This window comes from Pongo pygmaeus, chromosome 18, assembly GCF_028885625.2.
Source record: "Pongo pygmaeus isolate AG05252 chromosome 18, NHGRI_mPonPyg2-v2.0_pri, whole genome shotgun sequence".
NCBI classification, from domain to species: Eukaryota; Metazoa; Chordata; class Mammalia; order Primates; family Hominidae; genus Pongo; species Pongo pygmaeus.
The window spans coordinates 483,226-508,706 of NC_072391.2; the positions used below are offsets into that span (position 1 = coordinate 483,226).

General features: G+C 60.0%; 2 protein-coding genes and 1 pseudogene across 2 annotated transcripts; 1 reads left to right on the forward strand and 2 right to left on the reverse strand.

Moving 5' to 3' along the window:
* Positions 1-1,312: 1,312 nt before the first annotated feature.
* MRPL28 (mitochondrial ribosomal protein L28) lies at positions 1,313-4,903 on the reverse strand. The gene is made up of 6 exons (XM_054455236.2): positions 4,738-4,903; positions 3,834-4,128; positions 2,985-3,137; positions 2,417-2,551; positions 2,244-2,330; positions 1,313-1,699 (listed from the first exon to the last, which is right to left on the reverse strand). Exons 2-6 carry the CDS (start codon positions 4,119-4,121, stop codon positions 1,592-1,594), a joined length of 771 nt encoding a protein of 256 aa, XP_054311211.1. The 5' UTR covers positions 4,122-4,128; positions 4,738-4,903; the 3' UTR covers positions 1,313-1,591.
* A 131-nt stretch (positions 4,904-5,034) lies between these two features.
* PGAP6 (post-GPI attachment to proteins 6) lies at positions 5,035-15,919 on the reverse strand. The gene is made up of 13 exons (XM_054455231.2): positions 15,643-15,919; positions 11,879-12,056; positions 11,586-11,793; positions 11,245-11,372; positions 10,743-11,011; positions 10,335-10,654; positions 9,543-9,633; positions 9,331-9,454; positions 8,954-9,090; positions 8,419-8,597; positions 8,203-8,349; positions 6,868-6,984; positions 5,035-6,535 (listed from the first exon to the last, which is right to left on the reverse strand). The coding sequence occupies exons 1-13, from the start codon at positions 15,761-15,763 to the stop codon at positions 6,239-6,241; spliced, it is 2,316 nt and encodes a 771-aa protein (XP_054311206.2). The 5' UTR covers positions 15,764-15,919; the 3' UTR covers positions 5,035-6,238.
* Positions 15,920-20,675: 4,756 nt separating this feature from the next.
* LOC129016176 (large ribosomal subunit protein uL23-like) lies at positions 20,676-21,188 on the forward strand (annotated as a pseudogene).
* The last annotated feature ends 4,293 nt before the right edge of the window (positions 21,189-25,481 follow it).

A 25,481-nucleotide genomic window follows, 5' to 3' on the forward strand; every position in this document is an offset into this window, starting at 1 on the left:
GGGGCATCACATGAAGGCACTGGTGTGGGGAGCAGCAGGACATGTGGGCAGAGGTGCCCAGTGTGGACAGAGACCTCGGGGGCCCTCCCAGGGCTCTGAACCAGGCAGGTCCTGACCCAGTGACCCCTTGTGGCCCTGGGAGCCACGTGCTCCTCTGCAGTCCAGCAGGGCCAACTGCACACTCTCTCTGGACTCTGCCACAGCCCCCTTGGGAGCCAGGGGCCCCTCAATCAGCCAGCAGGCCCACGTTGGGCAGCTGCCTCCAGTTCACCCCATCCTGCCACCAGCTGGGGCTGGCTTAGGCTCAGGGGACATAAACCCCCCGTCATTCCGCACATGCGGCTGGGGGAGCGCTCCCTGTGCTCCCTGGGAGAACCGAATGGGTCCAGAGGATCAGGATTTCCAGGTAAGGGTATGGGGAGAGGGTCAGGTACCCCCAAACCTCAGGGCGGGAAATGCCTTAGGGTATACAGCCCGGCTTCCCGCTGGCCATACCTCCACCCTTCAGGTCAGGTGGGAGGTAGCAGGAGGGGACACCAAGGTCGCAGGTCCCCAAGTTCGTGTCGCCCCCACCTCTGTACCACTCGCCATGACAGTGCTGACCAGGGAGAGGCTCCTGACTCAGGCACCTGCACCAGCAGGGCCCTCTGAGAGCCTGCCCCTCCTGGTTCCTTCCAGTCCCTGCAGAGCCAGGCCACAGCCTCCGTTGCCCTGCTCTGAAGAATGTTCGAGAAGGGTAGGAATGTGCAATGGAGAGGGAATGGGCCTCATTCGGCTGCACCCCTGGATGCCCCCAGCTACACCAGACCCTCTACCAGAGGAAAGAAAGACACAGAATCCGGCCAGGGGAGGTGGCTTGCGCCTGTATCCCACCACTTTGGTAGGTCAAGGCAGGTGGGTCACCTGAGGTCAGGAGTTCAAGCCCAGCCTGGCCAACATGGTGAAACCCCTTCTCTACTAAAATACAATTAGCCATACATGATAGCGGGGTGCCTGTAATCCCAGCTACTCAGGAGGCTGAGACAGGAGAATCACTTGAACCCGGGAGGCGGAGGTTGTAGTGAGTCGAGATCGTGCCACTGCACTCCAGCCTGGGTGACTGAGCAAGACTCCATCTCAAAAAAAGAAAAGAAAAAAAAAAAACACAAAACACAGACTCGAACCTCACTCTCTGCAGCTCAGCTGGGGACGGGCAGCCAGAGTCAATGCCCACGGCTCATCCGAGGTCTCAGGGGCAGCAAAGGCAGGGGTGACAGAATCAGAATCCCCAAAGAGAACGCCAGTCCTCAAAGCAAAGACACACACACACACAGCCTGGCCCAGACTTTACTCACTCCCGGCCCCACAGGCACAAGGAACACTGCCGCAAACGTGGGGGCCCAGCCTGAGAGGAGCCTCTGGGCGGCCCAGGCCTCCTGGGGATCCCTGCCAAGCTGGCCCCGGGCTGGAAGGTGCATGGGCAGCACACGAAACCAGGATCCACCCACTGCCCACCGGTGGCCCTCACAGCTCCCCGGGATCTGTGTCCTCAGTGCAAAGGGCCTGGCAGGGAAGGCTGGGCCTGTTGGTCAGGCATGGAGGAGCTGTGTGGTCACTGGCCACTGGCTCTCTTCTGCACCACTGCCGGCTCTGACAGTGCCTGCTGCTGCAGCTGCTGGATCAGCTCCGCCACATAGATCTTGAACAGGGGTACAGGGTCCTGAAGGGGAGAGGGGCTCATGGTGAGGCCAGGGAAGCCCAGGGCAGCTGGAGTTCCGGTGGGGATGGGATCAGCAGCTGCCGCCCAGAGGAACCGGGACATCAGAGGCCCTGGAAGGCAGAGCCCTGTGGGTGAGATGAGGAACCCCCTCCCTTGGGGACGCCGAGGCACACACATGCCCCTGTCCCATCCCTGTGGTCGTGGATAAACAGAGGGAATGGGGGCAGCCAGCTGCCATGCCATCAGGGGCTCCCTGTCCTGACAGCTACCTCAAGCTCCAGACCCTGGGATGCTGGTGGCTGAGCAAAGCCTCCGTGCAGGAACCCACTTCTCCTACTGAGGGTCCTGGGACAGGACAGGGTGGGGACTTCGAGGGGAGGGAGCGGGCCATGCTCCGCTGGGTGGGCAATGCAGAGCAGCAGCTCTTCCCCAAGCCCACCCAGTGCACCAGCCCCTCGTGCAGGTTCTCTCCAAGGCAGCACACTCCCAGACCCTGAACACCAGGCTCTGGGCAGGCAGCAGCGGCTGGTGCTCACACACTCACCTTCTCCTCCAGGAGTCTCTGCTTCTCAATGGCCTCCTCCAGCGTGAGGCCCACCCACTCTGCCTCCTCCTCTGGGATGGCAAATTCCTAGGCAGGCAGAGATGGAAAGGGCGGTGAGGTCCAGGGCTGGGCCAGGAGGCCCCAGGTATAGGGAGCGGGACGGAAACCCTCACCTTGTACTTGTCGTAGATGGCTGCCCGCCGCTCAGGGTCCTCGGGGTGCAGCTGGGGGTCCTGCCGGGCAAGCCGCAGCAGCATTCCTCGCTTCAGGTCCATCCCAAACTTGGAGCACAGGTCCTCCTTCGGGGTCTGGCAGAAGGCTCACATGGGGCCAGGTGCTGGTGGCAGGGCCCCGCTTACCCTTCCAGCCAACCCACCTGGCTCCTCTCTAGCCGCTGGTGGTCCCAGGACAGGACAGAGAAGGCCCAGGTGGGGCCACGTCAGCACCCCAGCACGGGGGGTGGGATCAGGACAGAAGCAAGTCCAAGAGCAGGGAAAGGGGCGGCTATGCTCGCTCAGGCCCCATGGGCAAGTCAGCCACCCACAGAGCGACAGCCTCTCGTGCAGGCAGGAAATGCCACTGGCGCTGGCCAGAAAGGGGCATGGCCCCACTCACGCTTTCCCAGTGACCCTCCTGTGCAGATGCCAGCGTGCCCCAGTGTGATGCTGACCTGGGGCTCCCTTGAGTCTGACTGGCCCATCCCAGACCCTGCTGTGCACTGACTCGCCCCACCCTGCTTGCCTTGAGGATGTAAAAGTCGAGCCCGTAAGCCTCATCGATGAGGTCCAGGGTCCGCATGGTGACAGTCACTGTGAACTTCTTGTCCAGGATCTCACTGTAGAGCTCTCGCTCAAACAGCTGTGGCTTCCACACCTTCTTCAGCCTCTTGGAGAGCTGAGGGTGCAACAGAGCCTCCATGAGTACTGCTGCTTTCTTCTACAGACCAAGAGGGGCCCAGGGCAACTGCCCTCACCGCCCCCCACCCCCCGGGAGGCTCCATCACAGAACCATTGCTGTCAGACTGGGGACTTGGAGCTGAGTGGGCCGGCCCCCAGCCCAGTGCCACCCCAGCCCGACCCGGGTCCTGGCTGTGTACCCAGAAGTCAGCTGCTCCCCAGCAAGCTGGGCGTTCCCGCCCTTGTCACATGGTTGCTGCATGTGTTTCAGAAACATGTGCGACCCCACAGTTCACAGGGCGTCACATTCCAACCTGGAGGTGACACAAGTCTCCCCAGAGGCTTCAGCAGTCCCGCCAGGAAGGCCACCACAAGCAGCCTCGAAGCTCTGCTCGCCTCCCCCACCTGCTCTGCTCATCACACAGGCCTCCTCCCCATCCTAACTTTACCTCGACTCCCCACAGCCTCTGGTTGCTCCCCCGGCCTGAATCACCCCACCTCACCCCTAATTTATCAGTCCTGTTTGCCAGAACTGCGGTTCTTTGCTCAGCGTGCTCCTTTGCCGGAGCTGTGTCTCCTGCAGGCTGTAATCCCCAGGGCCCACCCACGTCTCTCCAGGTACCCGGGGCGTCCGGCACAGAGCCGGCACAGCCAAGCCCTGAGAGGAGCCCCTGAAGCCCGCCTGCCGACCCACCTTGTCGTTGTTGGCATATATTTGGCCCCGGATCCAGCCCTCGCCGCCCCACAACCCCCGCTGGGACTCGGGGGGAAAGTAGATGGGGATGGGCACGTCCTCCACACGCTCCCGCTGCCCGTTCTTGGGGTTGATCTTGAACTTGGCCCCGTGAGGCCTATAGTGCACGGGAGTGGGCGTCCGCTCCTCCTCCAGGGAGCGCAGGTAGTGGCCGGGCAGGCGGGAACAGATGCCCTCCCGTAGCTGCAACCGCTTCCAGAGCCACACGGGATACTTGTGTAGAGGCATCGCGAGCCTGGCGGAAGGTGGGGGCTCGCAGTCACCGCAGCCTGGCCCGGCCCCCGGCTCTCACCCCCTACCCCGGCCCCCGGCCCTCACCCCCTACCCCGGCCCCCGGCCCTCACCCCCTACCCCGGCCCCCGGCCCTCACCCCCTACCCCGGCCCCCGGCCCTCACCCCCTACCCCGGCCCCCGGCCCTCACCCCCTACCCCGGCCCCCGGCCCTCACCCCCTACCCCGGCCCCCGGCCCTCACCCCCTACCCCGGCCCCCGGCTCTCACCCCCTACCCCGGCCCCCGGCCCTCACCCCCTACCCCGGCCCCCGGCCCTCACCCCCTACCCCGGCCCCCGGCCCTCACCCCCTACCCCGGCCCCCGGCCCTCACCCCCTACCCCGGCCCCCGGCTCTCACCCCCTACCCCGGCCCCCGGCTCTCACCCCCTACCCCGGCCCCCGGCTCTCACCTCCTACCCCGGCCCCCGGCTCTCACCTCCTACCCCTGCCTCCGCTCTCACCTCCTACCCCCTACCCCGGCCCCCGGTTCTCACTCCGGCCCCTGTCCCGTACCCACCTGCCCCTCCCCTTCTGCCCCGGCGCCCCCCCACATCCCACCTGCCCGCGCCCACCTGTCGGGGAGCTGAACCCAGAGCCCACCGGAACCGGAAGTCGATGTGTCGCGCCTGGGCCTCCTTCCACCGCTGACTGGCTGCAAAAGCCATCCGTCTACCCCCTCGTCCCGCCCCCGCTTCCGCCTTTAGGGACCGTAAAAAACACCCCGCAGACAGCAGCAGCAGCTCAAGGCACCGTTGGCTATGTGCGGCCCCGGCGTTTCCGCGAAGGGCGGCACGGGCGGGGCGGTGCTTGTTCTCCCGGGCCCCACTTACCCTACCCGGGAAGGAGCGCAGAAAAAATGTAAAAACTCGTTTAGTTTGAAAAATCACTGTAGAATATTAAATTCACCAATCACAGATAAATCAGATCTACATAAAAATATGTCTTAACGTCTTAGAATTTTCTTTTACTCCAAAAAAATCCCATATATACATGTTTCTCCTTTATAAACTTAGAGATTGCTTTGGTGGTCAAGCGCAGGGCGGCTGGGGGAGGTAAGACCTTCAGGAAGGCCATATCCCGGACAAGACCCAGAAGGGAAGCCCCCAGAGCCAAGGGAAGGAGGGCCCCACCCGGGTCTCAGCCACCCACTTCTCCAGGGCGGATCCCGGACACTCACAGGCCTCAGGGAGGGGCCAGGTGCTGCTCCTGGTCATGGCTTCCCCCACAAGGCTTGCATGAGGAGCAGAGACAGTCCAGTCTCCTGAACACCCACAGGGCACAGAGACAGCCCAGTGCAGGGGGCAGACACCACCGCAGCTCCTGGGACCAAGAGGAAGCTCCCAAAAGGGGGCCCAGGAATGCTGGGGTGGGTGGACAGGGCTGCGTAGGGGTTCCTTGTGGGCCAAACCCTCAGAGCAGCAGAGCACCGCAGTCCAAGGAAGCTCTTCTCATGACCTAAGGCTCCAGAGCCAGGAAAAAGGGAAGGGCGGGGCTGGAGCCTGCATCCCCAGTGCCCATCAGCTCTGGGGGAAACCTCGGTCTCCCGTCCCTATGATGACCACAGCAGCAGAGGGGGATCCTCCATGCCCCAGGCAGGCTGGCATCAGGGCCACACAGGGGCCAGGAGCGGGGGTCTCGGAGTCCACGGCTCCCAGCCCCAGTGGTGGGCTCAGGGCTCCTGGGCGCCATGAGTCTCACCACAGCCTCGCCAGGGAACAGGACCATAGGGAGTCCTTCTCCCCATCTCTAGCCACCCACAGGCCAGCAGAGCACACAGCCTCACCCTCGCACAGGCACCTGTGGTCTCCAGGTAACCAAGCCCAGGCCCCAGGGGCCACTGCAGACAGCAGCTGGGATCTGCAGAGGGACCTCAGCAGCGAGCAGACAGCTGGCGGGGAGAGGTGCGTGTGAGGGAGGGGTGGCTCTCTCTTCAGTAGGAGGAAGAAAGAGGGTGCGTAGGCCAATTTTATTCAGCTGGAAATCAATCTGTCCGGGGCTGGACCGGGTGCCTCCCCCTCGATACAGCTCCTAGCTGAAGAGGTCATCAGAGCAGCAGCTGTCCCCAGGCCGGTGTCACGTCACTGCATACAGTTCCTCCCGATCGTTCTTGCAGATCTGATAGTGGCAGGGGAATTTCTGTGAGCAGGCCCAGGGCTCGGCGGGCTGGTCAGGTGGTGGCAGCAGCAAGGCTGCGCTCCCGGCCAGCAGGACGTGCCAGATGCTGTGGGTGTAGTAGTAGTTGTCACTGGTCATCATGGAGGTGTAGATGGCGATGCCCACAGAGGACATGGAGACGCCGGGCAGGAGGTAGAAGGCCCAGCGCTGCCACGAGGTGGGGTAGCATTGGCGCCGGTGCCCGCAGCGGTAAGCCTGGAGAAAACAGCCACGCAGGTATCAGTGCAGGTGGGGTCGCTGCAGCTCCCAGGGCCCGGATACAGTGGTTACTGGGGGCCTACCCAGGTCTGGGCAGCAGAACGACAAGGGTGGGCTGCTTCGAGGGGGCTCAAGGGCACAAGGCCACTGGTCCTCAGGCCCAGGCCTCAGGGACACAGCCATGCTGGGCCTCTGTGGGTGCCATGACAACCCCCAGCAGATACGGGCATTCACTGATTGGAGCAGGACCAGGAACGTGGCCAGAGCAAGGGGCCAGGCTCTCTTCTCCGAGCATCTGGGCAGCAGTGCCAGCCAGCCCAGCTCCTTACCCACATGGAGGCCATGATCACGAAGGCAAAGAGGCAGGGCCCCAGCATGTTCCAGATGCCCCTGCGGTCCAGCTGCAAGGACATGGCGATGACCAGTGTACCCAGAAGAAACAGCACCTGCGCAAGACACAGGGATGACTGCAGGGACGTCTCTGAGGGCTCAAGGCCCAGCAGGAGCAAACGTACCCCACGGCCCCACAGCACCTCTGCCTGCCCCCTCAGAGCTGCTGCCACCCTCAGACTAGCTCTGCCAGCCTCTGACTAGCTCTGCCACCCTCAGACTAGCTCTGCCAGCCGGCAGGGACACACCCCTCCTTCAGCTTCTGTATTGCATCCACAGGTGAATGTGGCCAGGCAGGCACCTCTGGGGGATTAGATGGTGCTCACACAAACTGGACAGACACATATGGCAGCTCTGTACCCACACACTCACTAGCCCCTGTACCCCTGGGTTTCTAGGAGTCCCCCATCAGGGTGGCTTCAGTCTCCCACCCACTGATCCATGGGGAGGGGCTCCCACCCCCCAGTCTCCATCAGACACCTCTGCCCACAGCCTACAGTTCTCCGCCTATCTGCAGGTTCAGGCCCTGCACTGAGCCCTGCAGGACCCTGGTGCTTCCCAGCCTCCCCTCTGCCCTGGCTGTGGGGCTCCCATGGGCACCCCCTTGGGGCAGTACCCAGCCTGCAGTTCCCAGAGCAGACGGGAGGGCAGAGCATGCAGCTCACAAGCCCAGGGCATGAGTCTCCCCATGCCAGGGCCAGCTGCCACAGAGTCCCCAAAGCATCCTTGGCACCAAGGACCCAGGGAGCATGGGTGGGGGCTTCTCGAGGGTAGGGGGCCTGGCATCCCCTGGCTACCACCTGCCTTCGTGCCATCCTCCAGCCGGCACTGCCCCCTCACAACTGCCCGCGGGGTCTCAGACCCGCATCTCCGGGTGGCATCACAGAAGACATGAGGTTTCTCTTTTCTTTTGTCGCCCAGGCTGGAGTGCAGTGCCGTGACCTCGGCTCACTCCAACGCCTCCAACGCCTGGGATCAAGCGATCCTCCCACCTTAGTCTCCCAAGTGGCTGGGACCACAGGCGTGCACCACTACGCGCGGCTAACTTTTCGATTTTTTGTACAGCCCAGGCTGCTCTTGAACCCCTGGCCTCATGGGATCCTCCCGCAAGTGTTGGGATTACAGGTGTGAGCCACCACGCTCGGCCGAGACGTGAGGTTTCCAGGGGCCGTGCCCAGTGCCAGGTCAGGCCTCTCCCACGGTACTGCCTTTTGCGGGCTGCACTTGGGGGCCCTGCTCCCCCGGAGCCCACGCCCCCGTCGAGGGCCGCTCACATATTTCAGGACCGTCTTGAACCGCGCCATGCACAGGATGGTGACCCAGATGGCTGCCCCGGAGCCAAGGAAGTCGCAGTACTGCAGCGTGTCGTAGCTGAGGATGCACAGCACCGCCTCCCCGGGCTGATCGCAGGCATGGTAGAACTGTGGGGAGGCTCTGTGAGCGCGGTCCTGCCCTCCCACCCCACGTCCCCACAGGAGGGGCCGGCCTACCGTGGAGAAGAACATGGTGTAGGCGTAGACGGAGGCCTCCACCAGGAAGAATCGCTGCACTGAGACGGCGATGGGGGCCAGGAACATGAGGTTGCTGAGCGTGAGCAGCAGTGCGGCCACCCTCTGCTGGGCCACCGTCTGGGCTGTGCTGTTGTCCGTGCAGCTCCACCCACGCCAGCCTGCGGGCACAAAACCCCGGGGCGGAGGCTGGGGGTGCTGCTGAACCTCAGGGCCCACCCCTCACCCAGGACCCTGCAGAGAAGCCCCTTCCTCACCCAGGAGCAAGCAGGGTAGGCACGGCGGGCGGGGTCCAAGGTCAGGAGGCAGTACCACCCCCTGGGGATACCTGGTGCCTGTGCCAGGCAGACGGATTGTTGGTGGGGAATGGGGGAGTGGGGAGGAGGCTTTGCCCCTGCATTACTCTGCAGGGGTCTCTCTCCAGCCCCTTGCAGCGCTCCCCCAGGGGAAAGGCACGGCACAGCACTGGAAGCCAACAGCAGCAGTGTCTCGGGGCGTGCGGGGCCCTGGCACTCACCTGCCTTGCAGCTGCAGCTGGCATACAGGTAGCTGTGTCTGCGGAGCAGGAGGCACTGGCCGTAGGGTCCACAATCGTTCAAACAGGGCACCAGGTACAAGGTGGTCTCCACATGGACCACAGCCTGCTCACACTCCCTTTGAGGAAGGGGCCACAGGAAAGCTGGTGCAGTGATCTGACAGCCCAGCTGCCACCAGCGCTCCCAACAGGCTGACAGACATGAGAACCCAGCATTGGGGCCTCCAGCATTCAGCAGCCCTGGAGGAAGCACCCCTCTAGCTGGGTCACTCCGAATGCCAACCTCAGGCAGCCTGGCCTGTGGTCCTGAGTGAAATGACAGGGTACCTGACCCCCGTCTCTGCCCTAGATTTACTTACTCAGCATTCTCAGGGCACATGAGCTGCAGGGAGAGGTACCAGTTGTCTGTCTCTGGGTAGGGGATGATGAGGTTGGCCCTGCGAGACCAGGCGCTCAGAGACAAGGGGTAGCCCTGGAAGAAGGCTGCAGGGGAGCCAGAGGGCCCCATCAGAGGAGGCCGGGGTGGGGGGCTGGCCAGGGCCACGCTGATAGTGATGCCTGCCCATCATACCTGTGGTGCAGTTGAGCGAAGTGTTGAAGCCAAGGAAGGGCGAGGCAGCATTCACGCAGGCCACTATGACGGTCTCGTTCCGCATCTCCGTCTGGAAAGGGAGGCAGTGCCGGCTCAGCCCCAGCAGCCCCTGGCCACAGTGGGGTCATCTGCCCCACGTGCCAGCTCAGCCTGGTGCTGGTGCCTTTCTTTTTTTTTTTTTTCTGAGATGGAGTCTCACTCTGTCGCCCAGGCTGGAGTGCAGTGGTGCCATCTCGGCTCACCGCAAGCTCCGCCCCTGGGTTCACGCCATTCTCCTGCCTCAGCCTCCCGAGTAGCTGGGACTGCAGGCACCCGCCACCACGCCCTGCTAATTTTTGTATTTTTGGTAGAGACGGGGTTTCACCGTGTTAGCCAGGATGGTCTCAATCTCCTGACCTCGTGATCCGCCCGCCTCGGCCTCCCAAAGTGCTGGGATTACAGGTGGGAGCCACCGTGCCGGGCCGGTGCTGGTGCCTTTCTCTGAGACTCCTGTAGGCCCAGGTCGCACCGGGACCCTTCCTCCCCGGGCCCTGGGACATCCTGCCTCCACCCCACCTCTGACCCGAGCTACCCCACAGCCCTGGGGCCTGCTGACAGGAGCAAGGCTGCCCAGCAGGGGAGGCCCCCCCAACATGGGCCCCTGCCTTGGCCCGTGCCTGCTGGTGTCACTGTGCTGCCTGTCCCAGTGCCAAGGTAAATGAGGAGGCCTGCAGGGGTTGCCCACCGCCCTGCCAAAGCCCAGGCCACAGGCCGCTTGCAGACAGCAGGTACCTTGTTGGCCCGCAGGGAGACGGTGAGGGAACCCCCGCTGTCCATGCCGGTGTTCAGGCGCAGCCGCATCACGGAGGGTGTGTCCGGACACACCCTCACCGAGACCCTGTCCAGGGGCTGGAAGTGCACGGACACCACGTCCATGTCCTCCCGCATGACTGGGTAGTTTGTGAGACAGAAGGGGCTGCGGTCCACCCTGCCACTCCTGCCCAGGTCCTGGTGGTCGGGGCTCGGGGACAGCAGACCAGAGGAGGCGTTGAAGCTCTGGTTTTGGCTGCTCTGCAGAAGGGACTGGACGGTCACACTCCGTGGCCTGCAAGCTGCCGAGAGGACAAGGGGTTTGGTTGGAGGAAAGTCTGGGGATCTGGGGAGGGGCAGGGCCATCCCTCTAGTCCTTGTGCGGCCCACCTGTGAGGGCAGCTACAGCACTGAAAACCACTGTCCCAAGGGGCCCCACCAGGCTCTCAGCTGTCACTTGCAGCCACTGGTCCCAGGGCGGTGAGGGCAGCAGCAGGCGGCAGGGCCAGGGGGCACCGGTACAGGTGAGCACCTTCTGGAAGTTGCTAGGCAGGGTGACCGGGCCCACGGTGAGACGCACGGGGCAGCCCAGGCTCCCATTGGACACACAGTCCCGCAGCTCCAGCAGAAGCTCCCGCGTGTAATCGGGGACAAAGACCCTGCACGAGGGGACACAGCTGGCTCAGGCTCTGCCATTCCTCAGCCCAGGGATGCAGCGTGCCTAGGCTCTGCCGTTCCTCAGCTCGCTCTGGTGGGGGCCAAAGGGGACCAGGCATCTGGACCACTTCCCAGCCCAACCCCAGGGCTCAGAGCCAGGCTCTCGCACCCACTCCACCAAATCTGAGGGGGGGCCGGAGGGCAGAGCCGGGCTGCCCCCCAGGCCCCCACTCACTTGAGGTAGCTGGGATGGGAGAGGAGGGTCTGTGGAAGGGGCACATCCGGCTCCAAGATGGAAATCTCGACCACCCGTGTGACCAGCAGTTCAGGCTGGAAGACGTAGGCACAGGTGGGAGCCAAGCCCTAGGGAAAGAACAGGTGTGGGCAGGGGCGGTGTTGGAGAATGCAGGTGTGAGGGCAGGGTCCCCCCAGACACCCCAGGCATGCAGGGAGCAGGGCTGGCCCTGGAGTGCAGCGTGGAGCCTAGAGCAAGGACCACCCCAAAGAGGTGAACGGCAGGGACAGGCCATCGCCATGAGGTTCTCTGCCTCCATCCCGGAGGGCAGCACCCCTCACCTTCAACTCGATCTTCTGGGATGACGGGGGCAGGTGGGCGGCCACGAACCAGTCCCCGGGGGCCGGGTGGGAAACGTTGACGGAGGCATTGCTTAGCGGTGCGGCGCTCAGCGGCACCCTGACCTGGAAGGAGGGCTGCACCACGGTGTCATCCGGGAAGCTGGTGCCCAGTGGGTTGATGACCGGAGGGGCGCCGGAACGGAAGTGCCTGGAGACGGGAGAGCAGCACCGGGTTCAGGCACAGGGCTTGGCCAGGCGCGGGAGGGCGGGCAGGCGGGCGGGCAGCCACCTACACGGTGATCTCTGCGTCGGTGCAGGCGGCGCCGCTCTCCCGGGAGACCTGCAGTAGCCAGCGCAGAAGCACGGTGTCTGGGGGCACGCGGAAGCGGAAGAGCCTGGCACTGCCGTACCAGCTGTAGAAGGACAGCCTCTGCGGGGCCTGCGAGAAGTGCTCGGACACCAGCCCTACCTCTGTGAGGAGAAGGAGGCGTCAGCCAGGCCGGGAGCCCTCCTCCGGGGCCGCAGATGGGGAGGACGAGTCCCCCAGACGGAAAGGGCTGGAAGCCCCCGGGGACCCACCTGGAGATCTTGGCACACCAACTCTGACCTTGGCAAAGGTCACGGCCACCCTCTGGCCCCTCAGCCAGATCCTCTGCTGTCCCTCCCCAGATGGCCTACATCCCACCCTCCTAGCATCTGGGTCTTTTCACAGCTGCCGCCTCACTGCAGCAGCTTCCAAACAAGCCGCACGGTGCCTCAGCAGCCATCGCCACCCGCAGTGCCATCGCCACCCGCACAGCCATTGCCACCCGCACTGCCATCGCCACCCAGACCCCCTCTAACCTTAGAAGACCCCACTAGGGCACCTCAGCACCCATCGCCACCCGAACTGCCTCCAACCTTAGAAGACCCCACTCCCCATGGCCAACCCAGGTCGAAGCTGAAGGACCCAGCAGGTGTCAGGAAGGAGCCCCAGCCCCTCATCACAGATGCCCTGGATACCAAGGCACGGTCCTCCCACCTCCTCTCAGCTTCCCACATCTCCATCCATGGATGGGTTGGCTGCCTGCTTGGGCTATGATGTCTTTGGATACGGCCAGACCAGAGCCCAAATTCCCTTTACCCAGAGGGAGATCCTGCATGTGGGAGGGACCCAGGCCAGAAGCTTGGCCAGCCATGAGAACAAGGGGACAGCTGCCCTCTGCGTTACAAGCGGGCAAGGCTCCTAACTGTCCTCAGGGAACGCACCCACGCCTGGTGCGGGGATGGAGAAGGGCCCGTGGGAGACATCCTGCTCATGGCCCCAAGCGAGGACTCAGCTCTTACCCCCAGCTCCCGTGCCAGCTCCAGCCTCATGCCCTTGGGTATCCTTCCCTCCCCGGGTCCCAGCCTTCTCCTGGGTAGGTCAGGGTGGAGAGCACGTCCCACCGGGGGCCCCTCCCTCCGAGGTTTATTAACGACAAAGACTTCAGGAGGAAATGCACAGTGGACCCAGCAGGGGGCGGCACCCTCCCCTCTGCTGCAGCTCTCAGTCCCCGCATGCTCAGGAACCCTGCCTAGGTCTCACTGGAGAGTGGCTGGCTCAGGCCCAGGCCCCTCCTGAGGAGGGAGACAGGTGAGCAGCGGGATCTCCTGCCAGCCTCGTGATCCTCCCATAGAGGCACCCGAAGAAACGATACACCTGCCAACAGCAGCCTGTCGGCAAATCCAGGCCAAGCTCCAGGGGAGCCTGGAGTGGGGGCTGGGCAGGGGCAGGGGCAGGCTCCACCCACGACGCACTCCAGGCTTTCCAGGTGTCTGCTGGCTACCAGGTCCCACCCACCAGGCTGTGGCCTGATAATGTGGGCAAAGAAAGCTCAAGTGCTGGGAGCTGAAGCAGGACAGCCCCCCAGGACCACGGTGTCCCGGAGAGAGCCGGCCTCTGCGGGGGCAGGCAGGGGAGGCCACCTGCAGCACACAGCCCCTGGGCTGCTGGGGCAAAGCCCTCAGCCCCTCTGGCCCTGGAGCGCCAGCCTGAGGGCGCCTAGAACCCAGCTGGTGGCTGTGAAGTTTCAGCAGGTACACAGAGATAAGAGATCTGTTCAAGGTTGTCCTAACACCCAGTCCCGGACTCCCAGGGCTCACAGCCCCTCCGGGCCTCTCCCAGGGCTCTGCAGCCCAAGCTCCCTGCCCAAGTCGCCCACACATACCAGGCTGTTAGGGGTGCTCTGAGCCCGAGGAGACCACAGGGTGAGGAAGGCCAGCTACACACCCCCCTGCCTGCCCCACAGCCCCTCCACGGACACAGGGCTGGGTGGGGAAGGTGGGAATGCAAGTCCCTGGCCCTGTCCTGGGAACCTGAGTGAAGACCACAGACCCATGTCCTCCAAACCATGACAGGCACCCATGGGAGACCCTGACCAACCAAAACGCCACAGAGCACTGACTCTTCGGCAGGCTGGGAGGAGTGAGGGGCTGAGCCAGCACACCAGGCCTCTCCACTGCCCACACGCAGGTGTTCCATCTCCCAGGAACCCCTCACCAGGCCTGAGTTCTGAGACAGGAGAATTTCTTTTGCCAGTTTCCAGCGGAGTAAGGTTTTGGTATTTTTGAGGGTCTCACTGTCACCCAGGCTAGAGTGCAGTGCCATGAACACAGCTCACTGCAGCCTCAGCCTCCTATGTAACTGGAACCACAGGCTCACATTACCACACCCAGGTTATTTTTTTTCTTTCTTTTTTTTTTTTTTTCTTGAGATGGAGTCTCACTCTGTTGCCCAGGCTGGAGTGCAATGGAGCGACTTCGGCTCACCGCAACCTCTGCCTCCCGGGTTCAAGCGATTCTCCTGCCTCAGCCTCCCGAGTAGCTGGGACTACAGGCATGCGCCACCACTGCCGGCTAATGTTGTATTTTTAGTAGAGACGGGGGTTTCTCCATGTTGGTCAGGCTGGTCTCGAACTCCTGACCTCAGGTGATCCGCCTGCCTCAGCCTCCCAAAGTGCTGGGATTGCAGGCGTGAGCTTCGCGCCCGGCCATGGAGCAATTTAATCCGGGGCACAGTCCTCAGGGAAAACTGCCCTTCATCTCTAGTTGTGCCAAGCTCAGAAAGCAGGAGGCACAGCCCCCGAAAGAAACAGGAGCTCAAAGCATTATTTCAGGGGCGGGGGAGGGGCTGGGGGCCGGGAAGTCGGGGAACAGCACCCGATCAGCTGCTGGGCACCTGGGCACCCGAGTGGCTGGGGACGTGTGGGCCCTTCCAGCCGGCCGGCAAGGACACGGCCCCTCAGAGTCCCAGGCCAGAGGCCGGGGCAAGTCCTCACCATCTCAGGGTGGCCAAGGCCTGACGGTCTCCACACCCATGTCCCTACCCCGTGCAGACCCTGGAAGGGCAAAACACCTTCTCCCTGGTCCAGCCGCCTCCTTGGACCTCAATCAGGGACGGGGACCCTCAGGGAACAGAAATGCAAAGGGAGCCCGGCGAGTTTCCGAACAAGAGGGGAGAGGGGCGGCCTTTCCTCAGCCCCTCTTCCGCCAGCTGGGAGTCCCTCCTCCCAGAAGCCCGGCCGGCGGTAGGAAGTGGCTGTACCAGGGCTGGTGGTCACTGTGGAAGGGCCGGAGCCATGACGCCCACGGGCCCCCGCTCCAGGGTGTAACAACTTTCTCCCGGCTCTGCCCCTCTCTCAGGCCGGACCGGGCCGGTGAGCTCACGGCCCAGCCACTCCTCCCAGCTGGAGTCCCGGGCAGAGTCCCCTGGGCCCCTCCACTTCCCTGCACCGAGTGCGCCGGGCGTGCCGGACCTGAGCGCTCTGGGAGGGGGAGGGAGGGGAGAGGGCGCTCCAGGGGCCGATGTGGCCCAACCCCGTTCGGGGGACCGAGGAGGAAGCGCGGGGTCCCGTCCGCCTCGACCCCTCGGACACGAAGCGCCGCAAAGGGCCACTGTGCGCCCCCAACCCGCGGCGGGGACCCCAGCCCCGCGCCGGCGCCAGATGAGCGCACAGGTGCGCCGGGGGTGTCACAATCCCGCCCCGCCCGCAGCCCCGGCCCCACGCCCCCGATGGCGCCCGCGCCCCCCGCTCACCGCTCTTCCCGCTGTCGCCGGCGGAGGCAGGCGGGGGCCGGGCGAGCAGTAGCAGCAGCAGCGGCCCCGCCACCACCGCGGCCACCGCCTCGCCCCCGGTCCCGGTGCCAGCCCGGCCCATGGCTCCGCGCTCGGCCCAGCGCTACCCGGCCCGCGTCCCGCGCCGCCAGCCCCCGCCGCCGCCCGGGCAGCCTCTGCCGCCTCCGCGGCCACCGCCGCCTCTGCCCCCGGCGCCCATGGCCCGGCCGGTCCCCGCCGCCGTCGCCCCGGGCACTTCCGCCCGCAGGCCCCGCCCCGCAGGCCGAGCGGGGAGAGCGCGGGCGGGGTCGGGGGACGGGACCGGGGGGGCGCGGACGCCGGGCGCTGGGGGGGGAGGGGTCACGTGGGGCGCGCGGGGGACAGAGCGGGGCGCGCGGGGGACAGAGCGGGGCGCGCGGGGGACAGAGCGGGGCGCGCGGGGGACAGAGCGGGGCGCGCGGGGTCTGGGGGGACGCTGGAGGGGGCGCGCTGGGGGACGCTGGAGGGAGGGCGCGGGACGGAGTCCCAGGGCGGAGAGGTCGCGCCGGGCGCGCTCGGAACACGCAGGAAATTCTCCCCGAGGCGTGGGCTCCGCGGGGCTTCCCCGCCGGTTCGCTGAGTCCCAGCTCAGCTCGGCCGGGACCTCCGTGGCGGGCTCGGGGAACCCGCGGGGCGCAGAGGCGCCGACCTCCGCCTGGGACCGAGAGGAACCCGCGCCCTGCCCTGCCCGGCGCGCGTGGGCCTGAGCCAGGCGCCTCAGCACGGGGACCCCCGGGCCGGCCTTCATGCCGCAGAGCCGCTGCAGGTGCGTGTCAGATCCACGCTTTTATGCACAGACGAGAAGGCTGCTTGTGTTTAGGGACTGTAGTACCCGATCGGGGTGGCGGTTCAGACGGGTGCGTGGCATCAACTCCTGGCGCTTCGCACCGGGATGGATTCCCACCATGTAAGATTTAAGCCGAAAAAAGGAAGCGATAAAGCCTACAAAACTCGGGGAAGATTTTTCCGTCTTAGGGCCACGGCGGCTTTTCCAAGCGTGGCACAGAATCCAGAAGTTCCACCGCGTCGTGGGTGGGAGGGGAGTGGGGGCGTCTGCAAAGCCAAACTGCATAAGGGAAGTCAAAAAGACGAGCCCCCAACTGGGAGGTGGGGGACACTGCTTGCAGCTCACATCACAGAGCTCACCTTAATAAGACTAGTAACAGCGCAGTAATAAACAACTGTAAATCAATCATAGAAATGCTCCGGTAGAAAATACTGAAGGACAGCTGCCAGGGATACGCTGATCCTCCTCCCTCAAAGCAGAAATGCAAATTAAAAACTACTCCAGCTACTCCGGAGGCTGAGGCCGGAGAATCGCCTGAACCCGGGAAGCGGAGGTTGCAGTGAGCCAAGATCGCGCCACTGCACTCCCGCCTGGGCAACAGAGCGAGACTCCGTCTCAAAAAACAAAAACAAAAACAAAACACTAAAGTGTCCTTCCCAGGATGTGAGGGTAAAAAAGTAAAAAAAAAAAAAAAAAATTAAAGGAAAACCCCATTAAAGTGACCTTTTTTCCTTTCATCTAACACATTGGCAAATAAAAACTGTACTAACAGGTGACTGTGGCCTCATGGGAACCCCCAGACTTGTCCACTGAAGTAGCAGCAGCAATGCCCTTCCCTCGGGAATTCCACCTCTGAGTTTTCCCTCCAGATACGTTCACGGAAGTGGCACACTGCATGCGTCCAGTGAGTCAATGTGGCACCGCCTACATGCGTGTCACTGGCCGGTGGGACATTCAAATCATTCATACGGGGTCTAGACGAGACAGAGCGTGGCCGAAACAGGAAAGCCAGGAAGCGCTGTGCTGCTTAGAAATGGTCTACCAGATGCAGCAGTAGCTGCAAGAAAGGAACAGGCAGAACAGTGTGTTCAGAGCTCTACCATTTGTGTAGAAAAGGGAGAAAAACACGTTTCATTTGTGTGTGTCAAAGACATCGAATGTCTGGAATGATCCAGCACCGGCTACACTGGTTGATCTTGGAGGAGGAGAGGCAGGGGTGGGGATGGGGGTGGCCGCAGGGACTACACCTGTTTGTACCTTTTGAACGCCGCAGCGGGTGGTGAGGGTTTACGGAGTGGGGGAGGGGAAGCTGACTCCACGAGCCCAGACCCCTGAAGGCCAGAGCAGCGGAGGTGGAGGGTGTTGGCCGGGGAGGAAGGAAGCCCCGGCTAAGCCTTAAAGAGACCCTTTGTTTCCCGGGAATCCCAGCTGGGCCGTCCTCTGTCCCGACTGAGGGGAAAGAGGGCTCCCAGGCGGTTCTCAATTTAAAGGCACAGACGTCAGATTGTGGATTTTGCTGAGCCGTGATTTGAGTGTGCTGTGCCGGACTGCACCCAGCAGCCAAGGTCAGCACCAGCACCCAGGACTGCTCCAGACCCATTCCCTGCCCCAGGCTGGGCCCAACCCCCCTCCTCCCACTGCCCTCCCCTGAGTGAGTCACCTTAGTCTGAGGCTCCTGTGCCCCAAGTTCCCCACCAGAGAGGGAGAGAAGTGGCAGAGCCCCCACTTCCAGTGCTCCAGCTGAGGGCTGGTGAACTTGAAGGTGGATAAGAATCCCCAGACGGAAGTCCAGAGACGTCTGCTAAGTCACAGAGCGTTGGCAATGGAGAGACTCTTCTGTAACAGGAAACACAGCTCAGTCAGGCTAGTGGTCAGGGAAACAAAACAAGCCACTTTGTCAAAAAGCAGCCAGGCAGCCCTTGCCACAACAGATGCTCACACTTTGCTGGCAGGAATGTGAACCCCCTCAACCTTCTGAAAATTATTGTGGCAACATTAAAATGTAATGGAGAGGGCCGGGCGCGCTGGCTCATGCCTGTAATCCCAGCACTTTGGGAGGCCGAGGCCGGCGGATCACGAGGTCAGGAGATCGAGACCATCCTGGGCTAACACGGTGAAAACCCGTCTCTACTAAAAATATAAAATATTAGCCGGGCGTGGTGGCGGGCGCCTGTAGTCCCAGCTACTCCGGAGGCTGAGGCAGGAGAATGGCGTGAACCCGGGAGGCGGAAGTTGCAGTGAGCCAAGATCATGCCACTGCACTCCAGCTTGGGCGACACAGCGAGACTCCCTCTCAAAAAAAAAAAAAAAAATGTAATGGAGTTGCAGGACGCGGTGGCTAATGCCTGCAATCCCGGCACTTTGGGAGGCTGAGGTGGGCGGGTCACCTGAGGTCAGGAGTTTAAGATCAGCCTGGCCAACATGGCGAATTATTTTTGTCTCTACTAAAAATATAAAAATTAGCCAGGCGTGGTGACATCCGCCTGTAATCCCAGCTATTCAGGAGGCTGAGGCAGGAGAATCACTTGAACACGGGAGGCGGAGCTTGCAGTGAGCAGGGATCAGGCCACTGCACTCCAGCCTGGGCAACAGAGTGAGGCTCCGTCTCAAAAAAAAAAAAAAAAAAAATGTAATGGAGAACACTAGGGCCTAGGGACAGACACACAAGGATGTTTGCAGCAGAACTGCTTGTATTTGCAAAAACCTGGGAGCTCCATGAGGGCAATGGGTAAATAAATTATGCTATAATACACTCTGATTTTTTTTTTTTTTTTTTTTTTTGAGACGGCGTCTCGCTCTTTCTCCCAGGCTGGAGTGCAGTGGCACGATCTCGGCTCACTGCAAGCTCCACCTCCCGGGTTCACGCCATTCTCCTGCCTCAGCCTCCCAAGTTGCTGGGACTACAGGCGCCCACTACCATTCCTGGCTAATTTTTTTTATTTTTAGTAGAGATGGGACTTCACCGTGTTAGCCAGTATGGCCTCAATCTCCTGACCTCATGATCCGCCCACCTTGGCCTCCCAGAATGCTGGCATTACAGGCATGAGACACAGCGCCCGGCCTACTCTGAATTTTTTTTTTTTTTTTTTTTGAGATGGAATCTCGCTCTGTCGCCCAGGCTGGAATGCCATGGCGCGATCTTGGCTCACTGCAAGCTCCGCCTCCCAGGTTCACGCCATTCTCCTGCCTCAGCCTCCCGAGTAGCTGGGACTACAGGTGCCCGCCAACACGCCCGGCTAATTTTTTGTATTTTTAGTAGAGATGGGGTTTCACCATGTTAGCCAGGATGGTCTCGATCTCCTGACCTCGTGATCTGCCCATCTCAGCCTCCCAAAGTGCTGGGATTACAGGCGTGAGCCACTGTGCCCGGCCTACTCTGAATTTTTATGCAACTTTTAGATAGGTCTATAAATGTGTCCTCAGAAGGAATGTCAGTAAAGTGGAAAAATCCAGTTGCTGGATAACATGGACGCATCGTATTTCCAAACAAACAGGAAGACCCTCCAGCCCCCTCCCCAGGTCCCCCTCTAGTGAGCCTGGGTGAGGTGGACTCCAGCTGCCTGCAGCCTGGCCAGAGAGGAGGGTTGCTGGGTGTGGGCGCAGCTTTCCACAGTCGGGGTGCTCTTCGCCCAGCAGCAATAAGCATTATTATAGTTGTCTTGGATAAAAATATCAAAAGTTAAATAAAAGCAAAAAAAAAGCTGTAATCCAATTTTCTCCAAATAACCACCCTGTGCACCTCCTCCAAATGCTTCCTGTGTGCAAGACTGTGTGAGGACCCGTCTCTCTCTGTGGACACTCTCCCAGGCTCTGCAGGTTGAAAGGAGTTTCCCTCTGTCTGTTCATGGCCACCTGGTAGATACGGGAGACCCTGTCTTCCCACTCCGCCCTGAGTTTCCTGAGGGTAGAAGATGGGTCTCTCTCACTCTGTGGTCAGGCAGGAGGGGTGCAGACCGTAACCCTGTCTTTCTGACCCAGTGCCCCAACCTGTCAGCATGAACCACACCAGAGGTGCCCAGACATCAGAGTTTCACAGACAGAAATAGTTTCCCCAGAGTTTTGGGGCTTTTTTTAGGCTCAACTATCATGCATTATTATTCTTTCATTAAAAAAGGTCATTTTCCCAGCCTGGGCAACATGGTGAAATCCAGCCTCCACAAAAAAAAAAAAAAAAAAAAAAATTGGCCTTTTCACAAGATGGCGCCGAAAGCGAAGAAGGAAGCTCCTGCCTCTCCTAAAGCCGAAGCCAAAGCGAAGTCTTTAAAGGCCAAGAAGGCAGTGTTGAAAGGTGTCCACAGCCACGTAAAAAAGAAGACCCACACGTCACTCACCTTCCAGCGGCCCAAGACACTGTGATGCCGGAGGCGGCCTGAATATCCTCCAAGAGCACCCCCAGGAGAAACAAGCTTGACCACTATGCTGTCATCAAGTTTCTGCTGACCACGGAGTCGGCCGTGAAGAGGATAGAAGAAAACAACACGCTTGTGTTCACTGTGGATGTTAAAGCCAACAAGCACCAGATCAAACAGGCTGTGAAGAAGCTCTATGACGGTGATGTGGCCGAGGTCACCACCCTGATTCCGCCTGATGGAGAGAAGAAGGCATGTGTTCGACTGGCTCCTGATTACGATGCGTTGGATGTTGCCAACAAAATTGGGATCATCTAAACTGAGTCCACCTGCCTAATTCTAAATATATATATACATATATATATATATATATATAGTCACCATAAAAAAAAAATTGTAGCCAAGCATGGTGGCATGTGTGTCTGTAGTCCCAACTACTCCACAGCCTGAGGCAGGAAGATCCCTTGAGCCCAGGAGGTCAAGGCTGCAGTGAGCCAAGATCACACCACTGCACTCCAGCCTGGGTGACTGAGCGAGACCCCATCTCAAAAATAAATTAAGTAATTAATTAAATCATTCAAGGGCTGGGGACGGTGGCTCACACCTGTAATCCCAACACTTTGGGAGGCAGAGGCGGGTGGATCACAAGGTCAGGAGTTCAAGACCAGCCTGGCTAATATGGTGAAACCTGTCTCTACTAAAAATACGAAAAACTGGCACGCGCCTGTAGTCCCAGCTACTCGGGAGGCTGAGGCAGGAGAATCGCTTGAACCCGGGAGGTGGAGGCTGCAGTGAGCCAAGATCACACCACTGCACTCCAGCCTGGGTGACAGACAGAGCAAGACTCCGTCTAAAAAAAAAAAAAAAAGAAGCAAAGGTCATTTTCCAACCCAAAAAAGTAGGAAGTACCCACCCTTTTTGAAGGCGGCCTGCTCCTCCACACCTGTGGGTATTTCTGGTCAGGTGGGGCGAGAGACTGAGAAAAGAAATAAGACACAGAGACGAAGTACAGAGAAGGAAGGGTGGGCCCAGGGGACCGGCGCACTCAGCATGCGAGGACCTGCACCAGCGCTGGTCTCTGAGTTCCCTCCGTATTTATTGATCATTATTTTTACTGTCTTAGCGAGGGGAGTGTAGCAGGGCAACAGATGGAGAGAAGGTCAGCAGGGAAACGTGAGCAAAGGAATCTGTATCATGAGTACGTTCAAGGAAAGGTACTGTGCCCGGATGTACACATGGGCCAGATTTATGTTTCACTTTACATAAACATCTCAGTGTAGCAAAGAGTAACAGAGCAGTATTGCTGCCAGCATATCTCGCCACCAGCCACAGGGCGGTTTTCTCCTATCGCAGAATAGAACGAATGGTCGGCTTTACACCGAGACATTCCATTCCCAGGGACAAGCAGGAGACGGAAGCCTTCCTCTTATCTGAACTGCAAAAAGGCCTCTCTCCTTCACTACTCCTCCTCAGCACAGACCCTTTACGGGTGTGGAGCTGGGGGACGGTAAGGTCTTTACTTTCCCACGAGGCCATATCTCAGGCTGTCTCAGTGTGGGGAAACCTTGGACAATACCCAGGCTTTCTTGGGCAGAGGTCCCTGCGGCTTTCCGCAGTGCATTGTGTCCCTGATTAATCGAGAACAGAGAATGGCGATGACTTCTACCAGGCATACTGCCTGCAAACAAATTGTTAACAAGGCACATCCTGCACAGCCCTGAATCTGTTAAACCTTGATTCAACACAGCACATGTTTCTGTGAGCACAGGGCTGTGCTAAAATTACAGGTTAACAGCATCTCAAAGCAGAAACAATTTTTCTTAGTACAGATCAAAATGGAGTTTTCTACATAGACACAGTAACAATCTCATCTCTCTTCTTTTCCCCACACTTTTTTTTTTTTTTTTGAGACGGAGTCTCACTCTTGTCCCCCAGGTTGGAGTGCAATGGTGCGATCTCAGCTCACTGCAATCTCTGCCTCCCAGGTTCAAGCGATTCTCCTGCCTCAGCCTCCTGAGTAGCGGGGATTACAGGTGGATGCCATCACGCCCGGCTAATTTTTGTATTTTTTAGTAGAGACGGGGTTTCACCATATTGGCCAGGATGGTCTTGATCTCCTGACCTCAGGTGATCTGCCCGCCTCGGCCTCCCAAAGTGCTGGGAATGACGGTTCCGTTTTTTGTTGTTTTACATTCAGTCCAGTTTTTTCTTGTTGTTTTACGTTCAGCAGATGGCAGTAGATGGGTTTTTCTTTTTCCTTTTTTTTTTTTTATTGAGACAGGGTCTTGCTGTGTCGGCCAGGCTGGAGTGTAGTGGAAACATGCTGGCTCCCTGCAGCGTTGGCCTCCTGGGATCAAAGGATCCCCCTGCCTCAGTCTCCCAGGCGATTACAGGCCAGCACCAGCACGCCAGCGGTGGTTCTTATTTATCCCCATTTTGTCTGAGCAAATGAATGCCTGTCCTGGGTGTGGGTGCGAGTGAGCTGGAAGATGAAGGGCATGGGCAGTGACCGTACAGCGCTCAGCCTGCAGGGAGCCTGGGGTGAGTCCAGCAGCACTGGAGCGTGAAACCACAGCAGATGTCCTTGTCCCTTCCAAGGGGTGGGAACAAAGGTGACAGGGACAGAGATGGCTGCCGCGGCAGGAGGCCCAAGGGTTGCTCCCTGCTTAGAGGGATCCCCTTGGTGTCCCTCAGCAGTGTACCTGGGCTGGCCGATGGGACTGTGGCTGTGCTGGGCCCCTTCTTGTAGGAGGAGCCCACTCTTCCTGGATTTCCCTGCAGTGACCTCAGCAGAGGTGAAAGTAGTCTAGCCGGGCGCGGTGGCTCACGCCTGTAATCCCAGCACTTTGGGAGGCTGAGGCAGGCAGATCACCTGAGGTCAGGAGATCGAGACCATGGTGAAACCCCGTCTCTACTTAAAATACAAAAAAAATTAGCCAGGCGCAGTGGCGGGCACCTGTAGTCCCAGCTACTCAGGAGGCTGAGGCAGAAGAATGGCGTGAACCAGGGAGGCAGAGCTTGCAGTGAGCTGAGATCCCGCCACTGCACTCCAGCCTGGGTGACAGAGAGAGACTCTATCTCAAAAAAAAAAAAAAAAAAGAAAAAGAAAGAGGTCTAGCATGTGTACACGTGGAACTCCAAGAGGACAGGGAAGACAAACTGAGACAGAAAAAAAATATGTGAAGAAATACCCCAAATTCTAAAATTTGGTGAAAGGCATTGATTTACAGATTCAAGCAGCTTAGTGAACCTTAACAAGAATCAATGCAAAGAAAACCATAGCCAATTACATCGTAGCCAAACTGCTGGAAAACGAACTTATAGAGAAAATATTGAAAGCAGACAGAGAGAGATAACACATTATAGTCCAGGGAACAATTGAATGGCATAACTTCCCATTAGAAACAATGGGGTCCAGGGCCGGGGGCCGTGGCCACACCTGTAATCCCAGCACTGTGGGAGGCCAAGATGGGAGGATCAACAACGGCTTCATGGTTTCTAACGGGAGTTCAGGAACGCACCACTACACCCACCTAATTTTTAAAATTTTTTTGGGCCGGGCGCGGTGGCTCACGCCTATAATCCCAGCACTTTGGGAGGCCAAGGCAGGCAGATCACGAGATCAGGAGATCGAGACCATCCTAGCTAACATGGTGAAACCCTGTCTCTACTAAAAATAGAAAAAATTAGCCGGGCGTGGTGGCAGGCGCCTGTAGTCCCAACTACTTGGGAGGCTGAGGCAGGAGAATGGCGTGAACCCGGGAGGCGGAGCTTGCAATGAGGCGAGATTGCGCCACTGCACTCCAGCCTGGGCGACAGAGCGAAAATCCCTCTCAAAAAAAAATTTTTTTTTGTAGAGACGGGGTTTTGCCATGTTGCCCAAGCTGGTCTCCAACTCCTGGCCTCAAGGGATCCACCTGCCTCGGCCTCCCAAAGTGCTGGGATTACAGGCGTGAGCCACCGCGCTCAGCCAGAATAAACGTTTTTTTCAAGCGCACACAATTTGTTCCCCAATACAGATCACATGCTGGGCCATAAACCAAGTCTCAATTAATTTAAAAATAGCTTAAGTGGTAGAGACTATGTCCTCTTTCATTAATTAATTTATTTATTTATTTATTTTGAGACGGAGTTTTGCCCTTGTCGCCCAGGCTGGAGTGCAATGGCTGAATCTTGAATTGCTGCAACCTCTGCCTCACGGGTTCAAATGATTCTCCTGCCTCTGCCTCCCGAGTAGCTGGGACTACAGGTGCCTGCCACCACACCCAGCTAAGTTTCGTATTTTTAGTAGAGACGGGGTTTCACTGGTTGGCCGGGCTGATCTCGAACTCCTGACCTCGTTATCCACCCACCTTGGCCTCCCAAAGGGAATATGTTCTCTGACCACAGTGGAATTAAGTTAGAAACCTGTAACAATAAGATATCAGGCTGGGCGTGGTGGCTCACGCCTGTCATCCCAGCACTGTGGGAGGCCGAGGCAGGCGGATTACGAGGTCAGGAGATCGAGACCATCCTGGCTAACACGGTGAAACCCCGTCTCTACTAAAAATACAAAACATTAGCCGGATGTGGTGGCGGGCGCCGATAGTCCCCACTACTGGGGAGGCTGAGACAGGAGAATAATTTGAACCCAGGAGGCAGAGCTT